Source organism: Dama dama, chromosome 21, assembly GCF_033118175.1.
Source record: "Dama dama isolate Ldn47 chromosome 21, ASM3311817v1, whole genome shotgun sequence".
NCBI lineage: Eukaryota > Metazoa > Chordata > Mammalia > Artiodactyla > Cervidae > Dama > Dama dama.
The window spans coordinates 9,449,412-9,470,390 of NC_083701.1; the positions used below are offsets into that span (position 1 = coordinate 9,449,412).

Below are 20,979 nucleotides of genomic sequence, written 5' to 3' on the forward strand. Positions count from 1 at the left end.
TAGCTACACTGCTCATTGTTAAATGTCTTGAGTACAAAGAGAATAAGTAATATTTGCATTCCTGCATGTCCCTCCCTTTCTAATGCCTACAACTCAAAAGACATTTATGTCAAGTAGGGCTTCACTACTATTCCAGCTTAATGAATAAATGTGGAAGACTAACTATGGATGCATTCAATGTGGATGCAACCCGAAGAGAATATGAAAGAAAGAAGAGGGGGAAGGATGAAAGTTCAGTATATTTTCAGTGATTAACTGCTTTGCCCTCATAACAATATCAAAGTTTTTAAACACTTAAATAACCCTTCAGTAGTTTTACTTGATATTAAAGCAAAAATGTACAGAATTTATATGGAATACAGAATGGTCCTTAACAAATAAAACATAAAGTTTATCTTATTTGGAAATAAAATATTAAGAGCACCATGTCTCACACAATTTCTTTCTGCCCCACAAAAAATTTAATGAACCTTAGCAGTTAATTAGTTGTCCTACAAATTAAAGGGCCACCCAAGCCTAAACAGTTCTTGAGACTACTGACATTAATAAAGTCACAACAAGAAAATTATTTCTTTCAATTACCTAGAATATGTATATACAATACTATTAATTTGTTTTTACTTAAAGCACCACTATAGCAGAACGCTAAAATCTTCATATAAATGAGTGCATAAAATCAAACTGACAAGTGTCAGTGATTATCATATGTGATTATTTTGGTTAATGTTTACTCACTTTAAAGAGACCATTATTACTGGGGTCATTTAAATTAAATCTAAATATTATGAATGAGTATATCTGCATGATATCACACTATCTAAGCACTTGAAACTTTTTGATGAGAATCATAAAACAGTGAAAAAACTAAGCTACAACTTTCATTTGTTTTCTGAAATTCCACATACTCTAAAAGCAAACTCAGACTTAATTTTTAAAGTAGTCCTTTTTTATAATCTTTTTCTTTTAACTACTGAATCACTGATTTAACAGCTAATGAATTAGGAAGCATTTCACCATAAGTGAATTTTTAACAAATATCAAAATTAATTATGTCAATATCCCTGAAGGCCACTGGAAGGACTAATAAACTATGTACTTTTTCAAAACTGGAAGCTAATTCAATTGCAATTTGGTCAGTTTGGAAGCCTAAGAAAAGAATCTTGTGAATTAAACCAGAAATTCAAAAAGCTAGTAACTTTAACAAAAGAAAAGAAAGTAAGGGTTAACATCAAAGAAGTAGCATTTCTCATCCTCTTCTATCACAGAGAGATTCAACTGTGAGTGCCTTCAAAGTAAAAAGCTTCCTTTGGTCAAAATCAAAAGCAAAGAGAGTTAATTATGGACTAAGACAGCATCTTTCCTTGTACAGTCGAATGCAGAGGCTCTCCATCAGGGGCACAGAGAGCCCCCAACCCCAGAACACCTGGCAACACTTGGAGGCACTGTTTACCATCACAACTAGGAGGGGATGCTAAAATGCCTGGTTCCCATTTTCCAAGCGCCTCCTGAGAACACTGTAGACATTTTCCACCTTATGAAAGTAAGTAAGCCCCCTAAAAAGAAACATTCACTGAGATGCAGCTTGGTGGCATGAGGCCAAATAACTGCCTTCCCACCACAAACTGTATATTTGAATGGTCCCAAAAAGACCCATCAAGCTGGGGGTCACGGATGTGTGCAGATTTCCAACACCGGATGCTAACAGACAAAAACCCCAGGCTGGTCTAAAGTCAAACATCATGACTAAACAAGATTTCTCTGCCTGCCATTGCCAACTCAGGAAGTTGACTTAATACGAATCAATCAAAGACAAATCTACAACATGCCAACTACATCTTTAAGAGAATTGTAGAAAATGTCCAAAAGTCTGGTATAGTTGCTGAACTGCTAGAGCCTTCATCAGAATAAATGGGCTTCAAGCAGAGCTGAGGCTGAACCACTCCCAGGAGAGAAGGCTCTCCAATGCCCATCTCTGAGTAGGGGGCTGAGAATGGCACCAAGAGACACCCACCCAGACAGTAGAGCTAGAGACCAGCTACTGAGAATGAGGGAGGCATTCCCGAGGAGAAAGAGAGGATTATTCCTATTGTGGTCCAGCCATCCTGGTGTATGCTATTTTCCTTTCTCTCCTTTCTGGGCAGTGATTTTACACCAGGTAACCAACTTCTCCTACACCACTGTGTATGTAGGGGTATGCTGAAACTATCCGAATTCACCACTTATCACAGGCAGAGGTAGAGATGGCGGGTAGAGGAGAAGAAATGAGAAGGCCTGAAAGGATTACTCATTGAAAACTGGAAACAGTGAAAACTCGCCTTTAGGTCACCACACTCCGGGGAGGAAAGAGATATATTGGGTTTTGGTCTCAGGTGGAACAGCCAATGACGAATATGCTAACCATCAACATATTCTGTAGTTTGAAAGACCAGCTATGAAACAGGCACCAAAAAAATAGATTTACATCAAGTTTTATACAAACCTTAAGAACTGAGTTATTTAGATTAATCCTCTCTCTCCCCCACCACCCATAGATCTCATATTAAGTACACAAGAGTGTTGATAACTGCAAAATCTGTTGAAGAGTAGGAAAACTAAAAAACAATGTATATGCTTATTCAAAATGTGAACAAGGTTAATGTTTCTGCCACTTGTCAGGAAAAGAGCAATTAACCAACCCATGTAGATTACAGATACTGGGCTTTACTTCAGGGGCTCCGTATTTTCCATACCATTTTTGTAAGTAGTCCAGTGCCTCCAAACGAGCACCGATCTCAAAAGTGATTCCAGGACGATTTGGGGGCTTTTTACTCATCTTGAGATCCTATTCTTCAGGATTCTCTTTTCACTACCTCAAGAGAGAAAAAAAATGTTAGCTTCTGATACATAAAAGGCACAAGTGATTAAACAGAATTTTTTAAACATTACAAGTTAAAATAACCACCAAATTTTTAAGAAACTTGAATGATGATTGCCAATAAAAGTACTGTGCAACTTTCAGGCAATCTTACTAATATATTAAGAAAAAGGACATTAAAAAGGTAGTTACTTTAAAAGAATGAACAAATGAGGATTAACACTAATGGTTAAAGTGCTTTAAATTTTAACTTGAAAATATCCAAGAAAATTCTTCAAGATAACAGTTGAAAATGTTTTGCTATCTTTGAAAAATCAAGACAACTGAGTGATCTGGCACATGACTACTGAAATTCTTAAGAGAACAAATTAACCAAGTTTTTCAACTAATATTTATTGAGTGCCTTATAATATAAAGCACTTGGTAAATCACTAGAGATCATAAAGATGAAAGAAACAGTACACACACTTCTAGTAAAGATTTTAGTAATTCCTCTAGTGATTAGGATTTTTCACTACCTATGATCTCCCACCTGGTAGCACATGATTCAATAATTTTAGCTAACATAAAGTTACAGAGGAAACCTCATTTTCTTCACATTCAGTAAGCAACAGTGACACAGAGTTTTAACTCTGAGAATTTCTACTATATTTCTATATAGACAGTACCCACATTGGCAATAAAAGGCTGTAGTTCAAACAAACAAAAAACTACAAAGGAATACCTATTCCTCATTAGACCATGGACATGTAGAATATTCACTATCGTTTTGGCCAGTGGATGTTCAGCACACTTGGTAGTCTCTTTTTCACAAACTAGCACCTGAGGAACATGGATGCATTTTGAGACAGCTCAATCAAAATATATTTAATCAGGAATAGAAACCTACTGCTAATGTGGGAGAGGAAAAATCCTTAAAACCTTTTTGAAATTAAGAATTACAAATACGACTATGCTCCCTCCTAGTTTAAAAAAGAAAACACACAGCTGTACCATGCTTTTGCAATGGTTTTGTCACAACTGAAAAGGGACAAAACATAACAGCAAGCATAAAAACCAACTGCCTTTTTCTCTTAGAATCTACTAGGTAAGGCAACGTACATGCCATATATGCCAAATATAACAATACATGCCATTAAAAAAATGTAAAAATCAAACTTAAATATTCATGGAGTGGTAAGTAGGGGGGAGAATGGGGCGGGGGTGATATCCTCCTGCCGGCCATGGCAGCAGCAAAGATTAGTGCATTAAAGTTAACAGCAAGCTCAGCCAGAGGGCATTCTGTATAAAAGAAACAATAGTATGAATACTTTTAATAACGGTCTGGTCAGTGTGCAACATCCAAGGCGGTTACTTAGACGTTTTGCGTAGAAATCGAATACACTTTTCCTACTGCTCTTCACAAGGAAAACTTAGGAAGGGTAACCGACCAGTTACCCTAACATTTTCTAGGCTCAAACTTAGAACCCACAAGAAATGATCAAGTTAGGACATACAATCCTCTCAGAGGTGCTTCTGGATGAGGTTTCAGAAAAAGCAAGATTTCCTTTTCTTGAGTGGAGAGGGGCAGATGGGGAGCGATGTGAATTAAGGAAAAGTAAGACCAAGTAAACAGTTCTATTGAGGGGTAAAACTTGAAGCAAAAGAGAAAGGGGGACAGAGAGAACGAAGAGGGGGAAAAAAAACTGGAAAGGAAAATGAACAAGAAAGCATAAGGACTATGAAACTTGTGGACCTGACAAACGGCGAGAAAAGAAAATTGAGCAAGACACACAACAGTGGGAGAGTGAAGCCGGGGTCAGGGAATGGCCGCGGGGCCAAAGAAACGGTGGTGGTTGGTGATGCGGGACGGGAGGGAGGTGACCAGAGACCGACAGGAAAAGCTCAGACCCGGCTCGCAGGGTGTAGGAGACGCCTCCGGGTTTGACAGCCGTCCGGCCCCCGGCGAGAGGCGGAGGGGGAAGGAAGGGAGGGGGAGACAGAGCGGCGGCGCCCAGACAATAGGGGCGGCGAGTTATGGGGAGGGACGCGGGCCAGAGACAGACACCAGCGCGGGGGTGTCCCGGTCGGCCAGGCGGGGGACCCGGCGGGCTCCAAGCCCTGCCGCCGCTGCTGTCTCTTACCGACTCGGCCTCCTCTTTTTTGCACAGGTGTCGGGCTGTCCGGGGCCGAGCCGGGGCGCGAACAGGACGGCCAGCCCGGGCCTCCGCCACCGGCCTCCGCCCAGGCAGCGGTAGCGGAGGGAGCAGGATCGGAGCGAGCCGGGGCCGCAGCGCGGGGTCGGGCCCGAGGTCGCGCCGGGGAGGGAGCAGGTCCGAGCGCTCAAGCCCGCTCGGTGTCCGCTGCCATCGCCTCCTCAGCCGCCGCCGCCGCCGGCCAGCCCTGACGCGACGCCGGGCCCGGCGACGTCAGCCGTCCGCGACGCGCCGGAAGCGGGCCTGGGCGCGTCACGTGACGCAAGAGGGTTGGGCGCGGACCGCGCGGCCGATTGGAGGGCCGCCCTGGGAGGCGGGGCTTTGCGGCAGTTGGCTGACCGCTGGCTGCAGGGGCTCTGGTTAGCAACTGAGGAACGCGGCCCGGGCGCTTTTTTGGCAGTTGGGAAGTGTTTGACCTTTGGAAGATGAGGCCTAAGCCCACTGAATGTTAATGCTGTTGATTTGTTGTTAACCGGGCTCTCAAAATTTCCTCAATCCCTGCATCCTGGGCAAACTTTTGTACTGATGTGTGCACACTGCACCCCCATTCCACGTAAAGAATAGAGCAAGTGGTTACTGTTATAAAAGTGAATAAACGTCTATTGAATGCCTTCTTTATGGCAGGCCCTGTGCTGTGAGTGCATCACATGACAACTACAATCGCACAATTGTATTCTATATAGGAGATCCTTACAACACAAAAGGCAAATATTACTAAGACATTTTGTGTGGGGTTGCCCGTGGAGGACGAGGACAGCTGAAGAACCTATGGCTAAACTGAAGTGACTTGCCTAAGAATAGGGCTGTCTTGATGGCTCAGATGCTAAAGAATCTGCCTGCAATGCGGGAAATCCAGGTTCCAGGTTCGGTCCCTGGTTTGGAAGATCCCTTGGAGAAGGACATGGCAACCTAAGAATAAATGAACAATGGTAGCAAAACTTCTTTTCTTAAACACGTACCGTAACCCAAACTCTGTATTGTCACAGAAGAAAGCATCCCCATTGTAAGGGAAACCAACAAGTGAACGTATTGAAAGAATTTCGAGATAAACATCTTTTTTCTCTTTCCAGGTTGCCACTCTGAGTCTCAAGCTTTCTATATGCAACATTGCATACAAACAACACAATACTTTTATCACACTTTACAGAGTAGAGTTAAAATAGCAAAGTATCACTCTTTAAGCTTCCAGTATAGTGAGATTCAGTAATTTAAATAACTACATCCATATCCTTTCTTCAACAGGCATTCAATCAGCTCTTACTATGTTACTTATAGCTACTGAATTACACGGAAAGATGGCAATATACAGAAATATATAGATAAGACAATCTCTGTGGACATTTGTCTTAGTTTTTCTGTTGACCAGTATCTGAAATCCCTCTCCATGTGTGGGAAATTTCCCATTGTAGTTGTCATTAGTACAGGACACCACATGTTCCCAGAATCTTATGTACACGTGACAGGTTTATACTTTGCACCCTCCTCAGGATTATGTGTGACCGTTCGATTTGCTCTGGCTAATAAAATGAAATTGGAAGTTTTGTCACAGCCAGTTGGTAATTTAAAAAGCCAATTCACCAAGCTGTCTGTGTCTGGCACAGTGAAATGCAATTTCTGAGATGGTTACTGTTCTAACAACCCATATTCTAAAGAGATTATGATGACGCTGATCCACAACTGATACATAATATAAGGAAAAAATAATTGTTGGTTTAAGCTATTGAAATTTTGAAAGTTGTTTGTTACCTAATGAAAACTGACATACCTTCTGAGTCTTAGGGTGAAGACTTCCAACCTTGCACTCAATAAGATGAAAGTATAGGAAACTCATGTTCTCAGTTTCCCTTGCAGCTAAAGTTCCATTCTCATCTATACCAATTAGCCTCTCACACTGAGAACTGTGTATCAGAAGCTGCTAGTGATGCTCAAAATGAGAAAAAAAAAAAAATTCCAGCAACACTGGCAATACCAGTAATCACATTTCTAATTTCAGCCCAGAGCTAACTAACTGAACCCTGGCAAAATCCCTGCTGACCCACAAACCAGTAGGTGAGAAGAAATACGTATATTCATTGTTTTACATCACTGAAAATTTGAGATTGTAATTTAAATAGAATATGTACATAAAGGATAGCAGAGATTCTATCCAGTCTCCACAGTTGGCTGACAATCTACCAATTTACCCTGAACAGATGATTCTTCCATTTTAATTGGGATTTAACAAGAGATCCCTCCAATAACGTAATTTGAAAGAAAATAAATGGAAACTAGGTCGAATGTAAATGATTCCTTGCTTGAGTGGATTGTATGGGTGAGGTTTCTCAATGGAGTCAATACTTTTCTTTAGAGGGCACCTTGGAAATGGATGGGGCTTGAGAAATCTGTATGCAGGTCAGGAAGCAACAATTAGAAGTGGACATGGAACAACAGACTGGTTCCAAATAGGAAAAGGAGTACGTCAAGGCTGTATATTGTCACCCTGCTTATTTAACTTATATGCAGAGTACATCATGAGAAACGCTGGGCTGGATGAAGCACAAGCTGGAATCAAGATTGCTGGGAGAAATATCAATAACCTCAGATATGCAGATGACACCACCCTTATGGCAGAAAGTGAAGAGGAACTAAAAAGCCTCTTGATGAAAGTGAAAGAGGAGAATGCAAAAGTTGGCCTAAAGCTCAACATTCAGAAAACTGAGTTCATGGCATCCAGTCCCATCACTTCATGGGAAATAGATGGGAAAACAGTGGAAACAGTAGCTGACTTTATTTTTTTGGGCTCCAAAATCACTGCAGACGGTGATTGTAGCCATGAAATTAAAAGACACTTACTCCTTGGAAGGAAAGTTATGACCAACCTACACAGCGCACTATAAAGCAGAGACATTATTTTGCCAACAAAAGCCCGTCTAGTCAAGGCTATGGTTTTTCCAGTGGTCATGTATGGATGTGAGAGTTGGACTATAAAGAAAGCTGAGCACTGAAGAATTGATGCTTTTGAACTGTGGTGTTGGAGAAGACTCTTGAGAGTCCCTTGGACTGCTAGGAGATCCAACCAGTCCATCCTAAAGGAGATCAGTCCTGGGTGTTCATTGGAAGGACTAATGTTGAAGCTGAAACTCCAATACTTTGGCCTCCTGATGTGAAGAGCTGACTCATTGGAAAAAACCCTGATGCTGGGAAAGATTGAGGGCAGGAGGAGAAGGGGACGACAGAGGATGAGATGGTTGGATGGCATCACAGACTCAATGGACGTGGGTTTGGGTTGGACTCCGGGAGTTGGTGATGGACAGGGAGGCCTGGCGTGCTGAGGGTCATAGGGTCACAAAGAGTTGGACAGTACTGAGTGACTGAACTGAACTGAACTGGGTGGGGGGGCGGTGTGAGTGTGTGTAATTTTAATTGTCACATGATTGGGTTAAGGCACTGCCGCAGCTGAGTGGGGAGGGACCCCACCTTCAGGGGGAGAGCTACAAACCTCCAGGAATGCATAAGTTACTCCCATACCTCGAAGAATTGCCATAGGTCATACATGACTTTTGAATGGTCCTCCAAACATTCATATAGGTAAAAAAAATTTTTTTTAATTAGAAAAAGAAACTGTTCACCATTTTCACAGCATAGAACTGTCTTATACCTAAGCACACAATATTTTTGCAAGGTTATAATGTACACTCAATTTTCAAGGACTGAAACCACCATATAACATGAGAGAAGTTGTCCTCTTTGTATATTACCAAGGGTTTACTGCACCTTGGAGAAGGCAATGGCAACCCACTCCAGTACTCTTGCCTGGAAAATCCCATGGATGAAGGAGCCTGGTGGGCTGCAGTCCATGAGGTCGCTAAGAGTCGGACACAACTGAGCAAATTCACTTTCGCTTTTCACTTTCTTGCATTGGAAAAGGCAATGGCAACCCACTCCAGTGTTCCTGCCTGGAGAATCCCAGGGAATGGGGAGCCTGGTGGGCTGCCGTCTATGGGGTCAAACAGAGTTGGACATGACATGACTGAAGCGACTTAGCAGCAGCAGCAGCAGCAACTGCACCTTTAAAATCGTGTCACCAGTAGCAGGGCCAGTCATAATAGTTGAAGCACTGATAGAACACATCTATGTCACTCTGCATTTTACAGCTGTTACATTCAGGATAAACCAAAATTACTGTGCCAGCACTTGACCACCTCATTGTGGCTCTGTGGGTCAAGGCTGAACACCTATGTACTGTGATGTATATTATTTTTATTGAGTTATTTTCATAAATAGTGTATTTTTAACTTATCATATGGCATTATATTGATATTTTTAAAAAATCAATGTGGAATTTTTTATGTGGAGTTTGATTATTTCATTTATGGATTTAATTTCAGAGAAGTACAGAAGGTCTTAACATAGTATTAACTCTAAAAAGGGGACATTAAGTCCTATGAGATTGATAGAAAGCTCACATAGGCTATCATTGCTGCTTTTGACTCTAGAAAGTCTAAAGTCAGTACCAGGAAAGGGATACAAGATATAGAAAAGTCTAGAGCTGACTCCCCAGCTATACAGTAAGCTATGCATCGCCCTGTACTCTCTGTTCTCTCCCACCCCTCATCCAGATGGTAAGTGTTAGCCATCAGTCACTTCATCTCCAAATTTAGATAGAAAGAATTTACAGCTGTGTTTGAGTGGAACCAAACAAGCAGTGGGCAAATTATCTTGAAACAAGGGTCCTTAGGCAGAAATCACTGAACTAAATTCCTGCAATATTAAAAATATGCATATGGAACCATAATATCTCCTGGAATAGTCAAGAACTGTATATACCTATCTTAAGAGAAGAAGTCATTACTAAACACCAGGTATTCCTTAATTACATATAAAACACAAGAAGGCTATTTTGTGTGTATTGCTTTAATACATATAATTAGCATCAGTGAAGAAAGTTGAAGCAATTTAAATTTTTAAAAAATAGACTGGTAGAAACTTAACCTACTGCAAGAAATATCCTTTGCACATTATCTATTCCACTTACAAATCTTTGAAAATGACACTAATGTCACATTCTTCACCTGCCAAAGAATTTGGTTCTCTTGTCTCTCTAGCACCGTATCCTTTAATCAATTGACCAGAAGTGATAATTGTTCCAGAATTAATCTCTGGAAGTTTGGCCCCTAGACCCAGTATGAACCTGCCAGAGAGATATCATCTCTCCCGTATATTCATATACAGCATTCTACTCACATTCCTAATGCATTTCCCATTGGGATTCTGGGTTCATAGGCTGCTTTCCTAGAATGAGTCAGCCCTGAGAACGATGGGACATTCTAGACAGCTTTATTTTACTGGAAGTTTATATGCTATTCCAAGGCTACCCGGGTTTCTGAGATTTTTGAGAATTTTAGACTTGGCAGTAATTAATGATTTCAGTCTCTGCTAGTAAAGGTCATAATAGAAAAAAAAGTTTGGCTCAGGAAAAAACTTGGAAAAACACAGTAAGAGACCTGAATGACAAAGAACTTGTGTAGATTGCCCTGAAGCAATGGAGTGACCATAAAATTTATCATCCAAACCAGGGACAATTTTAAGAATGGGAAGAAGTGCTATTAATAATTATACCAGAACAACAGGTGGGTATCTGTGCAGTCCTGGACAAACTGAGACAAATGATCATGATACATAAAGCAGGGGGAAAAAAAAGGAGAGAAATCAGAGACTTCCTAAATGGAAAAAAAAATTGAATATTAAATAAACTCCTGATTCCTCAATGAATTTTCCCATTTTTGATAACTAAACAAAGGATGAGCTCTTTACTTCCAGGTACGATGTCAATGGGCTTCCCAGGAGGCGCTAGTGGTAAAGAACCTGCCAGCCAATGCAAGAGACATAAGAGCCATGAGTTCAATCCCTGGGTCAGGAAGATCCCCTGGAGGAGGGCATGTCAACCCACCCCACTATTCCTGCCTGGAGAATCCCATGGACAGAGGAGCTTGGCAGGCTATAGTACATGGAGTCACGAAGAGTCTGACGCGACTGAAATGACTTGCCACACACGCATGTACCATGCTAATACTTTGAAATTCCTCTGATTCTGGTTATTGCTGTTTACTGTTATCACTTCCACGAACTCTCTCAGTGTTTCCCTAGCATTGGTCCATCAATCATTGGCAATAGACCCACCCAAGCTGTTTGTTAAAATGCAAGTTCATGGGCCCTAACCTATATCTTGGCCATAGAGACTGAAAATCTGCATTTTTAAAAGCCTTCCTAAAGGATTCTTATGTACATGGAAGTTTCATACCTGCGGTGTGTTAAGAGTCTTGTGGTTGCATGAGACAGAAATTCAATACAAACAGACCTAAGCATAAATGGAATTTCTGTCTGTGGAATTAAAAAGGGAGATGGGATATTTTGCTTTCTGGGGTGGTTTGATAATACCTTGCACTCTGCTTCCTATGGATTAGCTTGATTCTTGGGATCCACACCCAGGTCCCCAACAGCTTCCAACTTGTCACTGAAACATCCTAAAGAACATAAAAATGTGTCCTAGACATCATTTTCTCATTGGTCTAAATTGAATCAGGTGCCCAATTCTGAGCCAAATGTAGTGGCCTTGGAAATGACTTACACTGATTTGTCACGAACCTGGGTCCAATCCCCAACCAAGCCGGTAGAAATGGAGCCCAGCCCCAACCTCAGGAACTGAGAGATGGGGATAAGTGGGTCCTTTAAAGAAAGTAGAGTTGCTGTTACTGGAAAGAAAATGGGAAACAGACAACAAAAACAACTAATATTCATTGCTGCTGACTCATATGGACTCTAACTCCAAATGACAACTTACAGGCGCTAACTTGCTCTCTACCTCTGTGAGTAGTCTGCTTCTTTTTTGTCATGTTCACTAGTCTCTTGTATTTTTTGGATTCCACAAGTACGTGATATCATACAGTATTTGTCTTTCTGTCTAACTTGTTTCACTTAGCATAATGCCAAGTCCATCCATGTTGTTGCAGATGGCAAAATTTTCATCCTTTCTTTATGGCTGAGTTGGTATTCCATTATATTCTGTTATATTCCATTCCCCATATACCACATCATCTTTATCCACTCATCTGTTGATGCATACTCTTTCTAGTTTTGATTCAAACTCTGACAAATGAAAAACAGCATGCTACTTCCAATTCTTCCACAGCAGTTATTGAACATTGGCAATGTGCCAAGTTCAGCACTAGGCCCAAGAAGCATAAGGATGAATAAGCTTAATTCTTGCTCAAAAGCATTAACAGTGTAGTCCAGTAGACCAACACACTAACAGGTCATCTTGATACAGCGTGAAGGCATATTCAGGGTCAAAATATGTGCTCAACTGGTCACTTGCAATTTGACTAAGTATCTGTCCTGTTGGTCAGGACCAGAAAACAATATCAATATCTCCAAGGTAACTGTCAAGACACTCAGACAAAAGAGAGTGGGGGATGGGAGAGGGCTGGACCAGTGCAGAGAACTTGTTAGGACATGTGTTGCCACAGTCCACAGTTTTGTCTTAGTAAAAAAACACTGAGGCAATCCAACCTTGTGGTCAGGTATTGGATTACTTCCTCTTTTGCAGTTTGCAAAACATTCAACAGAGCCAGTATCCCTAAGAAAAAGGTAAATAACCTTTGATTTCATTTATTTTCTTTGCTTTTTGTCTATTTATTTATTTTTGAGAATTACAAGTACCATGAAGATCATAGGAGACTATATGTTTGAAGGAAATCAATCCATTAAAGTATTTCTTGCTGTTGTTTTTTAATAGCAACTTAAAATAAGAAAGCGTATGAAAATCAGAGATTAAGAATACCAGAAATTGTGTGTTAGACCTGACACTATTACCAGAGTGGTTGGGGTCTAGACACTTCTGTGATTTTTCTTTCCTCACACGTACGTGAGAATCTTAAGTCTACTTCATGGAGTTGTAATGAGAATTAAATTAGAAGGAACCAGCCTTATATGTTTTCCAAATGATAATTGATACACAAATGCCAGGTGTTTCCAAATGTTCCTTTCTCACCTTTCGTGGGGACCCTTATATCTAATCACTGTCATCTCTTGGGGTTCTCTAGTTCTCTCTCTGAGATTCTATGAAAACACACATTTTCTGAAGACTCACTTTGCTTCAAGTCCTCTATTTGCTGCTGGAGATCATGGAGATGAGTAAGGCACTGTTCTTGCTGCCAAGAATGCAAGCTTTTATTAAGACTTTATTACAGGCCTTTCACTAACTAATCAGTCTCTCTCTATCTTCCTCCTCTACAAACTCCCCACCTCCCAATTCCTCAGTCTGTTTCTTGTCTCTCTCCAGCTCTCCCTTTAAAAATTACTCCCATGACAATTAGAAACTGCAAGAAATATTATGTAAATTCTAAAAAGACACATTAGTAACAAAGGCAGTTTGAGAACATCAGTTTTAAGAAGATCTAATGTAGGACCCTGATGCTGGGAGGGATTGGGGGCAGGAGGAGAAGGGGACCACAGAGGATGAGATGGTTGGATGGCATCACTGACTCAATGGGCATGAGTTTGAGTAAACCCTGGGAGTTGGTGATGGACAGGGAGGCCTGGCCTGCTGCGATTCATGGGGTCGCAAAGAGTCGGACACAACTGAGCGACTGAACTGAACTGAATGTAGGACTTCCCTGGTGGTTCATTGGTCAAGAATTCACCTGCCAATGCTGGGTCAGTGGATTCGATCCCTGGTCCGGGAAGATTCCACATGTTGTGGAGAAACTAAGCCATACATCACAACTACTGAGCCTGCACTTGAGAGCCCGGAGCCACAGCTACTGGAGCCTGCGCGCCCTAGAGCACTGTGCTCTGCAACAAGAGAAGGCTCCCAGTGAGAAGCCCGCTCAATGCAACTAGAAAGTAGCCCCACCCCCACCTTGTTGCAACCAGAGAAAAGCCCAACCTGCAACGAAGACCCAGCACAGCCAAAAATAAATAAATTTTTTTAAGTGGTTGACTATGTTTTTGACAGAATGTACAGCCAAAGAGGCACTGGCTTGGTATCAAAGACATTATAACAATTCAAGATTTCAGAGGACTTCTCCCACTTTCTTACTCCTAGGAACAGAAAGTGGGCTGAGAAATTTGCTCTGTTCCCAAAGAAGGCATATTACCTAATCTTCAGAGGTGGTCAAGGAGAGTAAGGAAAAGGAGTGACTTACTTTCCAGAGGGTAAAACCAAGAGCCACAAATAATTGCCTGGGTTGCCACACCTCGGGGGTAGAATTAGGGTCTTATCAGAAGCATCTTCCATCCTCTGGGTGTAGGGCTTCTGCAGTGTCTGACCACTCAGTTATAGAATTTCTATGGAACAGCCATTGCTGTGTGTCTTCCATTAATCCCCTTACTCAAGGGGAAAGTTTAGGGGGGAAATATCCTGTCCTTCTTCCAGTATTGAATGTTGGGCATAGGGGGCAAGATGGTTCAGAAATCTCCATATAAAAAGGAACCAATATAGAAATATTAGAAGATTCTAGACTTGAGATTTGTGGCCATGATTGAATGGGATTTGTGGGTGTTCTCTGCGGAGATACATCCTCTCAGCATTTTTAAAAGTTAGAGAGGAGGTAAATATTTGTGACTGAGACGAGGGCTATAAATTACATAATCATTTCAAGCTATTCCCTTTCTTCCCTACATTTATGTACTCCAGTCCCCATTCATTGCCCTGTGACTTGCAACACTTCTCATGGAGATGTGTACTTGCCCCATTGACACTGAGACTGACTGCATGATCTGCTTTGACCAATAAAATACAAGTGGAAATTTCAAGTGGGGACTCAAGACATGTCCTCCCCACCCCACCCCCAGGGGCTGATCCTTCAGCCTGGTTCCTGGAATAAAGGCCTGAGGGGTAGAGCTACAGCCAACTTGCAGCCGACATAGGGCAAGATGTGTTGGTCAGATTCACGCTAAGAAGCAGAATCATCAGGAATGATGGAAAGTATGCATTTTTTTTTGTAAGCATTGAATCGTAAGACAACTTTATTTTATTTTTGCAGATATGATTATTATTACTATTTAAGAGACTTGTTTTTAGAAGAGAATTTTCTTTTGGTGACAATACAAAGTCTGTGAAAATGCAAGGTAATTAAATATATTGAAAAAAAAATCTGTTGCCCTTGTTTACCACTAATCACACAGTTGGCTGGTAGAAAGATGTGAGTTACTGAAATGAACAGTGTAAACATGTGTGATCGATCATCCACACAACAGGAAAAAAAATTGGGCTCCTTACCGTTTGCTTATAAAGATGCTACAAGGAAAAGTGTGGTTATTGGAGAAGGTCGTGGACAGAATGTGGCCAAAGGGTGACCTGTGGGCTGGATCCAGCCAGAGGAAGTTTACTCACCCTTCCTACCCCCAAACCCCCACCCCCTGTCTTTGGAATATTGGTTCTGCCCACTCTTCCTGCCAAGCGAGTCACTTTTAGTGATGCAGCTTTGAGAGAGTAAGTTGTTATTGGGACAACCTGGACTGAATATATGACTAAATCTGGTTAAAACCTCTGTATAACCTTTGGAGATTCAGTTGGGTGGGTACAGAGATCTACTCATCTTGTAGTGCTCAAGACAAATCTTGGAGGTAAGTTCCATTGTTTATTCAGGCTGCCAACTACCAGTCTGGGGTTCTCTGCCTCTTTCTTTGGTGTGTCCTTGCTTTCTCTGTACGGGGGCCAGGTTGTGAACCAAGAGTGTGGTCCAGACAATCTGAGATTATGTTAGGTATACATGCTCTGTTTTTACACTTTCTTTGTGTTCCGTTTTTGAGGAAGAAGGGAATAATTTTAGACACTGGTAAGAAAGTTTCCATTTATTTTTTTGTTGCAGGGATGCCGAACAGGAAGTTATAAGGGGATTGGTCAGAATCAAAAGGTTGCCAGGGAGTAGGGTGAGTGGGGACCACTGGAATCCCTGGAGAACCAGCTGGAACATGACTCCATCTATCACTGAAACCCACTTTGGCCTCTTCCCATCTCTAAGCCTCCAACTTCATTGCCGTGATTGCCCTGCTACAGAGCCATTCTCACTCCTGGACCAGGATTTGGGAAGCTGAAGGAAGCCATCCCTCAGGGATCGGAGCTTTGGGTCCAGTCCATGCAGTGGGCCAGCAGGTAGGTCTGTGAAATTTTGCATGAGCAACAATGAGGCCTGAGCCACATGGACCTTCCAAGGAATACCATGGCTCCTGCTGAATCCCCACCTTCCAACTCTTGTACTAATGGCAATTCTGGCCCATCCTAGCTAGGGACATACAGCGAAAGAATTCTGAGACATATGGTCAGTTTAACCATATTGACACATAAAGCCACTATGTGGGACAATATGTGATAATTGCTACAAGCCACAAAAATTTTGGCTTTGACTTTTACTATGTATGCTCAGTCGCTCCGTTGTGTCCAACTCTTTGAGACCCCATGGACTATAACCCACCACGCTCTTCTGAACATGGGATTCTCCAGGCAAGAGTACTGGAGTGGGTTGTCATTTCCTACACCAGGGAATCTTCCCAACCCATGGATCAAACTGGCATCTCTTGTGTCTCCTGCATTGGTAGGTGGATTCTTTACCACTGTGCCACCTGGAAAGCTATAGCTCTGCTCTGAGAAAGAACTATTTGCATCTAAAAGATGAGTAGGAGAGAGAGTGGCTGGGGAAGGAGATGGCCAGGGGCAAGGGAAATAGTGTGTTCAAAGAGTTTGAGGTGGGACTAAGCTGGAGAACCTGAAAAAAAAAAAAAAAGCCACCACTATTGAATTCTAGAAAGATTGGGTGTGGCGAGGGAAAGAGAGGCTGGAAAATAGGCAGTACTGGACCTCCCAGGACCTTGTAGATACTGGAAGGAACTTTGAACTTGATCTGAGAGAGGAGCAATAACAAGCCACTGAAGTATTTAATCAGAGGAACAACGTCATCAGATATTTACATTGCAGAGATCACTCTGGCTGTGGCTTAGAGCAGCAGTCCCCAACCTTTTTGGCACCAGGGACTGGTTTCGTGGAAGAAAGTTTTTCTACATATAAGGGTGGGGTGGGGCATGTTTTCCAGATGATTCAAGCACATTACATTTATTGTATACTTCATTTCTCTTATTATTACATCAGCTCCAGCCTCAGATCATCAGGCATTACATCCCAAGGGTTGGGGACCCAGATTTGGGGAATGTATTTGGAAGAGGCAGGTGACAGAAAGTTGGTACTGAAGTCCAGATGAGGGAAGGTGGCCTCTGGAGCTCCAGAACTGACAGTGGAGATGGAGAGAGTCTCATTCAAGGGCTACAGAGGGAATACTGTTGACTGCTCCTAGTCTCCTGACCTGAGCAAGTGAATGGAAGGTGATGCCATTCAATGAGACACAGAAATCCAGAGGCGGGTGAGGCTTAAGTAGGAAGGGAAATCATGAGTACTTGAAGGAGTTAAGCAAGCACATACATGTGTTTATTTATTGCTTATAGTATTTTAAAATTAATTCATGACATGCACCAAGTAATATTAGCATTTCCCAAAGTGTACTCACTAGCATCCTGCTCACCAAAAATCAGTGTATGAACTACAGTGTTTTCACCAGGAGCTGGTTGTGAGTGTGTGTGCTTAGTCATTCAGTCATGTCCGACTCTTTGCAACCCCATAAACGGTAGCCTGCGAAGTTCTTTTCTCAATGGTGATTCTCCAGGCAAGAATACTAGAGTGGGTTGCCATGCCCTTCTCCAGGACATCTTCCCAACCCAGGGGTCAAACCCAGGTCTCCCACATTGAAGGCAGATTCTTCACTGTCTGAACCAACAGGGAAGCCCAGGAACTGCTTACAAACACAGAATTTATATTGCTACTTTAGACCTACCACTTCTACAAAATCCCCAAGTGATTCACAGTACATTAAAGTTTCTGAGACACTTAGGACCAAGTTTTATGAGATGTTATGTGACCAAAATGTTTTCAAGCAATATTATTTTCATAAATGATGAGAACAGGTGTCTTTGGAGTAGTTGCAAAGCCCATGATTCCTTAAAGAATTTATAATGATTTCTATTTTGAAAACTTATTTTTTTTAGAAGCTTTTTTTAAAAACTACTTTAAAAAAAATTACTTTACAATCATACTGAGGCATGACTGACGTAGAAAAAAGCTGAACATATTTAATGTACACAATCTAAGTTTAGAGATAAATATACACCCACAAAACCACCACTAAAATCAATGTGAATAAATATATATCCATCACCTTCAAAAAATTTCCTCCTGCTCTATCTATCTACTACCCATCAATCTACCATCTGTTTTGTGACAGGTCACTTAACATAAGATCTGCCTTCTTAGCAAGTTTTTAAGTATGCAATGCAATATTGTTAATTGTAGGTATTATACTGTCCAGTAGATCTCTAGGACTTATTTATCTTTGCATAAACTCTGCATCTTTTGACCAACATTCCCCTGTTTTCTCCTCCTCCCAGTCCCGGGCAACCACCATTCCACTTTTATAAAGCACACTGACATGGTTGTTGGCTGCATTCTTGGCTCATGGACTCAGGACAACTTTTGAGACAATTGTCAGATCCTTGCCATGTGCGCTTCTCCAACATGACAGCTTGCTCCATCCAAGTGTGTAAGACAAGGTGGTAAGACAGATGCGTCCAACTTTTATAACCTAATCATAGTAGTGGCAACTCATCACTTTTGTCTTAATCTATTTCACTTCAGTTCAGTTCAGTTCAGTTGCTCAGTCGTGTCTGACTCTTTGCGACCCCATGAACCGCAGCACGCCAGGCCTCACTGTCCATCACCAACTCCCAGGGTTTACTCAAACTCAGGTCCATCAAGTTGGTGATGCCATCCAGCCATCTCATCCTCTGTTGTCCCCTTCTCCTCCTGCCCCCAATCCCTCCCAGCATCAGGGTTTTTTCCAGCGAGTCAACTCTTCGCATGAGGTGGCCAAAGTATTGGAGTTTCGGCTTCAGCATCAGTCCTTCCAATGAACACCCAGGACTGATTTCCTTTAGGATGGACTGGTTGGATCTCCTTGCAGTTCAAGAGACCCTCAAGAGACTTCTCCAACACCACAGTTCAAAAAGCATCACTTTTTCAGCGCTCAGCTTTCTTCACAGTCCAACTCTCACATCCATACATGACCACTGGAAAAACCATAGCCTTGACTAGACAGACCTTTGTTGGCAAAGTAATGTCCCTACTTTTTAATATGCTGTTAAGGTTGGTCATAACTTTCCTTCCAAGGAGTAAGTGTCTTTTAATTTCATGGCTGCAGTCACCATCTGCAGTGATTTTGGAGCCCAGAAAAATAAAGTCTGACACTATTTCCACCGTTTCCCCATCTATTTCCCATGAAGTGATGAGATCAGATGCCATGATCTTAGTTTTCTGAATATTAAGCTTTAAGCCAACTTTTGCACTCTCCTCTTTCACTTTCATCAAGAGGCTTTTTAGTTCCTCTTCACTTTCTGCCATAAGGGTGGCGTCATCTGCATATCTGAGGTTATTGATATTTCTCCCAGCAATCTTGATTCCAGCTTGTGCTTCATCCAGCCCAGCGTTTCTCATGACGTACTTTGCATATAAGTTAAATAAGCAGGGTGACAATATACAGCCTTGACGTACTCCTTTTCCTATTTGGAACCAGTCTGTTGTTCCAGGTCCAGTTCTAACTGTTGCTTCCTGACCTGCATTACAGGTTTCTCAAGAGGCAGGTCAGGTGGTCTGGTATTCCCATCTCTTTCAGAATTGTCCACAGTTTATTGTGATCCACACAGTCGAAGGCTTTGGCATAGCCAATAAAGCAGAAATAGATGTTTTTCTGGAACTCTCTTGCTTTTTCGATGATCCAGCAGATGTTGGAAATTTGACCTCTGGTTCCTCTGCCTTTTCTAAATCCAGGTTGAACATCTGGAAGGTCATGGTTCATATATTGCTGAAGCCTGGCTTGGAGAATTTTGAGCATTATTTTACTAGCGTGTGAGATGAGTGCAATTGTGTGGCAGTTTGAGCGTTCTTTGGGATTGCCTTTCTTTGGGATTGGAATGAAAACTGACCTTTTCCAGTCCTGTGGCCACTGCTGAGTTTTCCAAATTTGCTGGCATATTGAGTACAGCACTTTCAAGCATCATCTTTCAGGATGTGAAATAGCTCAACTGGAATTCCATCACCTCCACTAGCTTTGTTCGTAGTGATGCTTTCGAAGGCCCACTTGACTTCACATTCCAGATGTCTGGCTCTAGGTGAGTGATCACACCATCTTGATTATCTGGGTCGTGAAGATCTTTTTTGTACAGTTCTTCTGTGTATTTTTGCCACCTTTTCTTCATATTTTCTGCTTCTGTTAGGTCTATACCATTTCTGTCCTTTATCGAACCCATCTTTGCATGAAATGTTCCCTTGGTATCTCTAATTTTCTTGAAGAGATCTCTAGTCTTTCCCATTCTGTTGTTTTCCTCTATTTCTTTGCACTGATCACTGAGAAAGGCTTTCTTATCTTTCCTTGCTCTTTTTTGGAACTCTGCATTCAAATGGGAATATCTTTCCTTTTCTCCTTTGCTTTTTGCTTCTCTTCTTTTCACAGATATTTGTAAGGCCTCCTCAGACAACCGTTTTGCCTTTTTGCATTTCTTTTCCATGGGCACAGTCTTGATCCCTGTTTCCTGTACAATGTCACGAACCTCCGTCCATAGTTCATCAGGCACTCTGTCTATCAGATCTAGTCCCTTAAATCTATTTCTCACTTCCACTGTATAGTCATAAGGGATTTGATTTAGTTCATACCTGAATGGTCTAGTGGTTTTCCCTACTTTCTTCAATTTAAGTCTGAATTTGGCTTATAATAAGGAGTTCATGATCTGAGCCACAGTCAGCTCCTGGTCTTGTTTTTGCTGACTGTATAGAGCTGTACCAACGCAGGAGTG

General features: G+C 41.8%; 1 protein-coding gene across 12 annotated transcripts in view; it reads right to left on the reverse strand.

Annotated features, from left to right (window-relative positions):
• PHF20L1 (PHD finger protein 20 like 1) overlaps nt 1-5,205 on the reverse strand; it is a 75,645-nt gene extending 70,440 nt beyond the window's left edge. For 4 of the 12 annotated variants that reach the window (XM_061123167.1, XM_061123166.1, XM_061123164.1 and 1 more), the window contains exons 1-2: nt 4,978-5,203; nt 2,730-2,849 (exon numbers count right to left, since the gene is read on the reverse strand). In XM_061123167.1, the coding sequence (XP_060979150.1) occupies nt 2,730-2,812 (83 nt within the window). In that variant the 5' untranslated portion in view covers nt 2,813-2,849; nt 4,978-5,203. Of the gene's footprint in view, nt 1-2,729; nt 2,851-4,977 lie in introns of those variants that run through there. The other 8 variants (XM_061123172.1, XM_061123171.1, XM_061123165.1 and 5 more) reach the window with 4 other exon arrangements.
• Between the last annotated feature and the right edge of the window lie 15,774 nt (nt 5,206-20,979).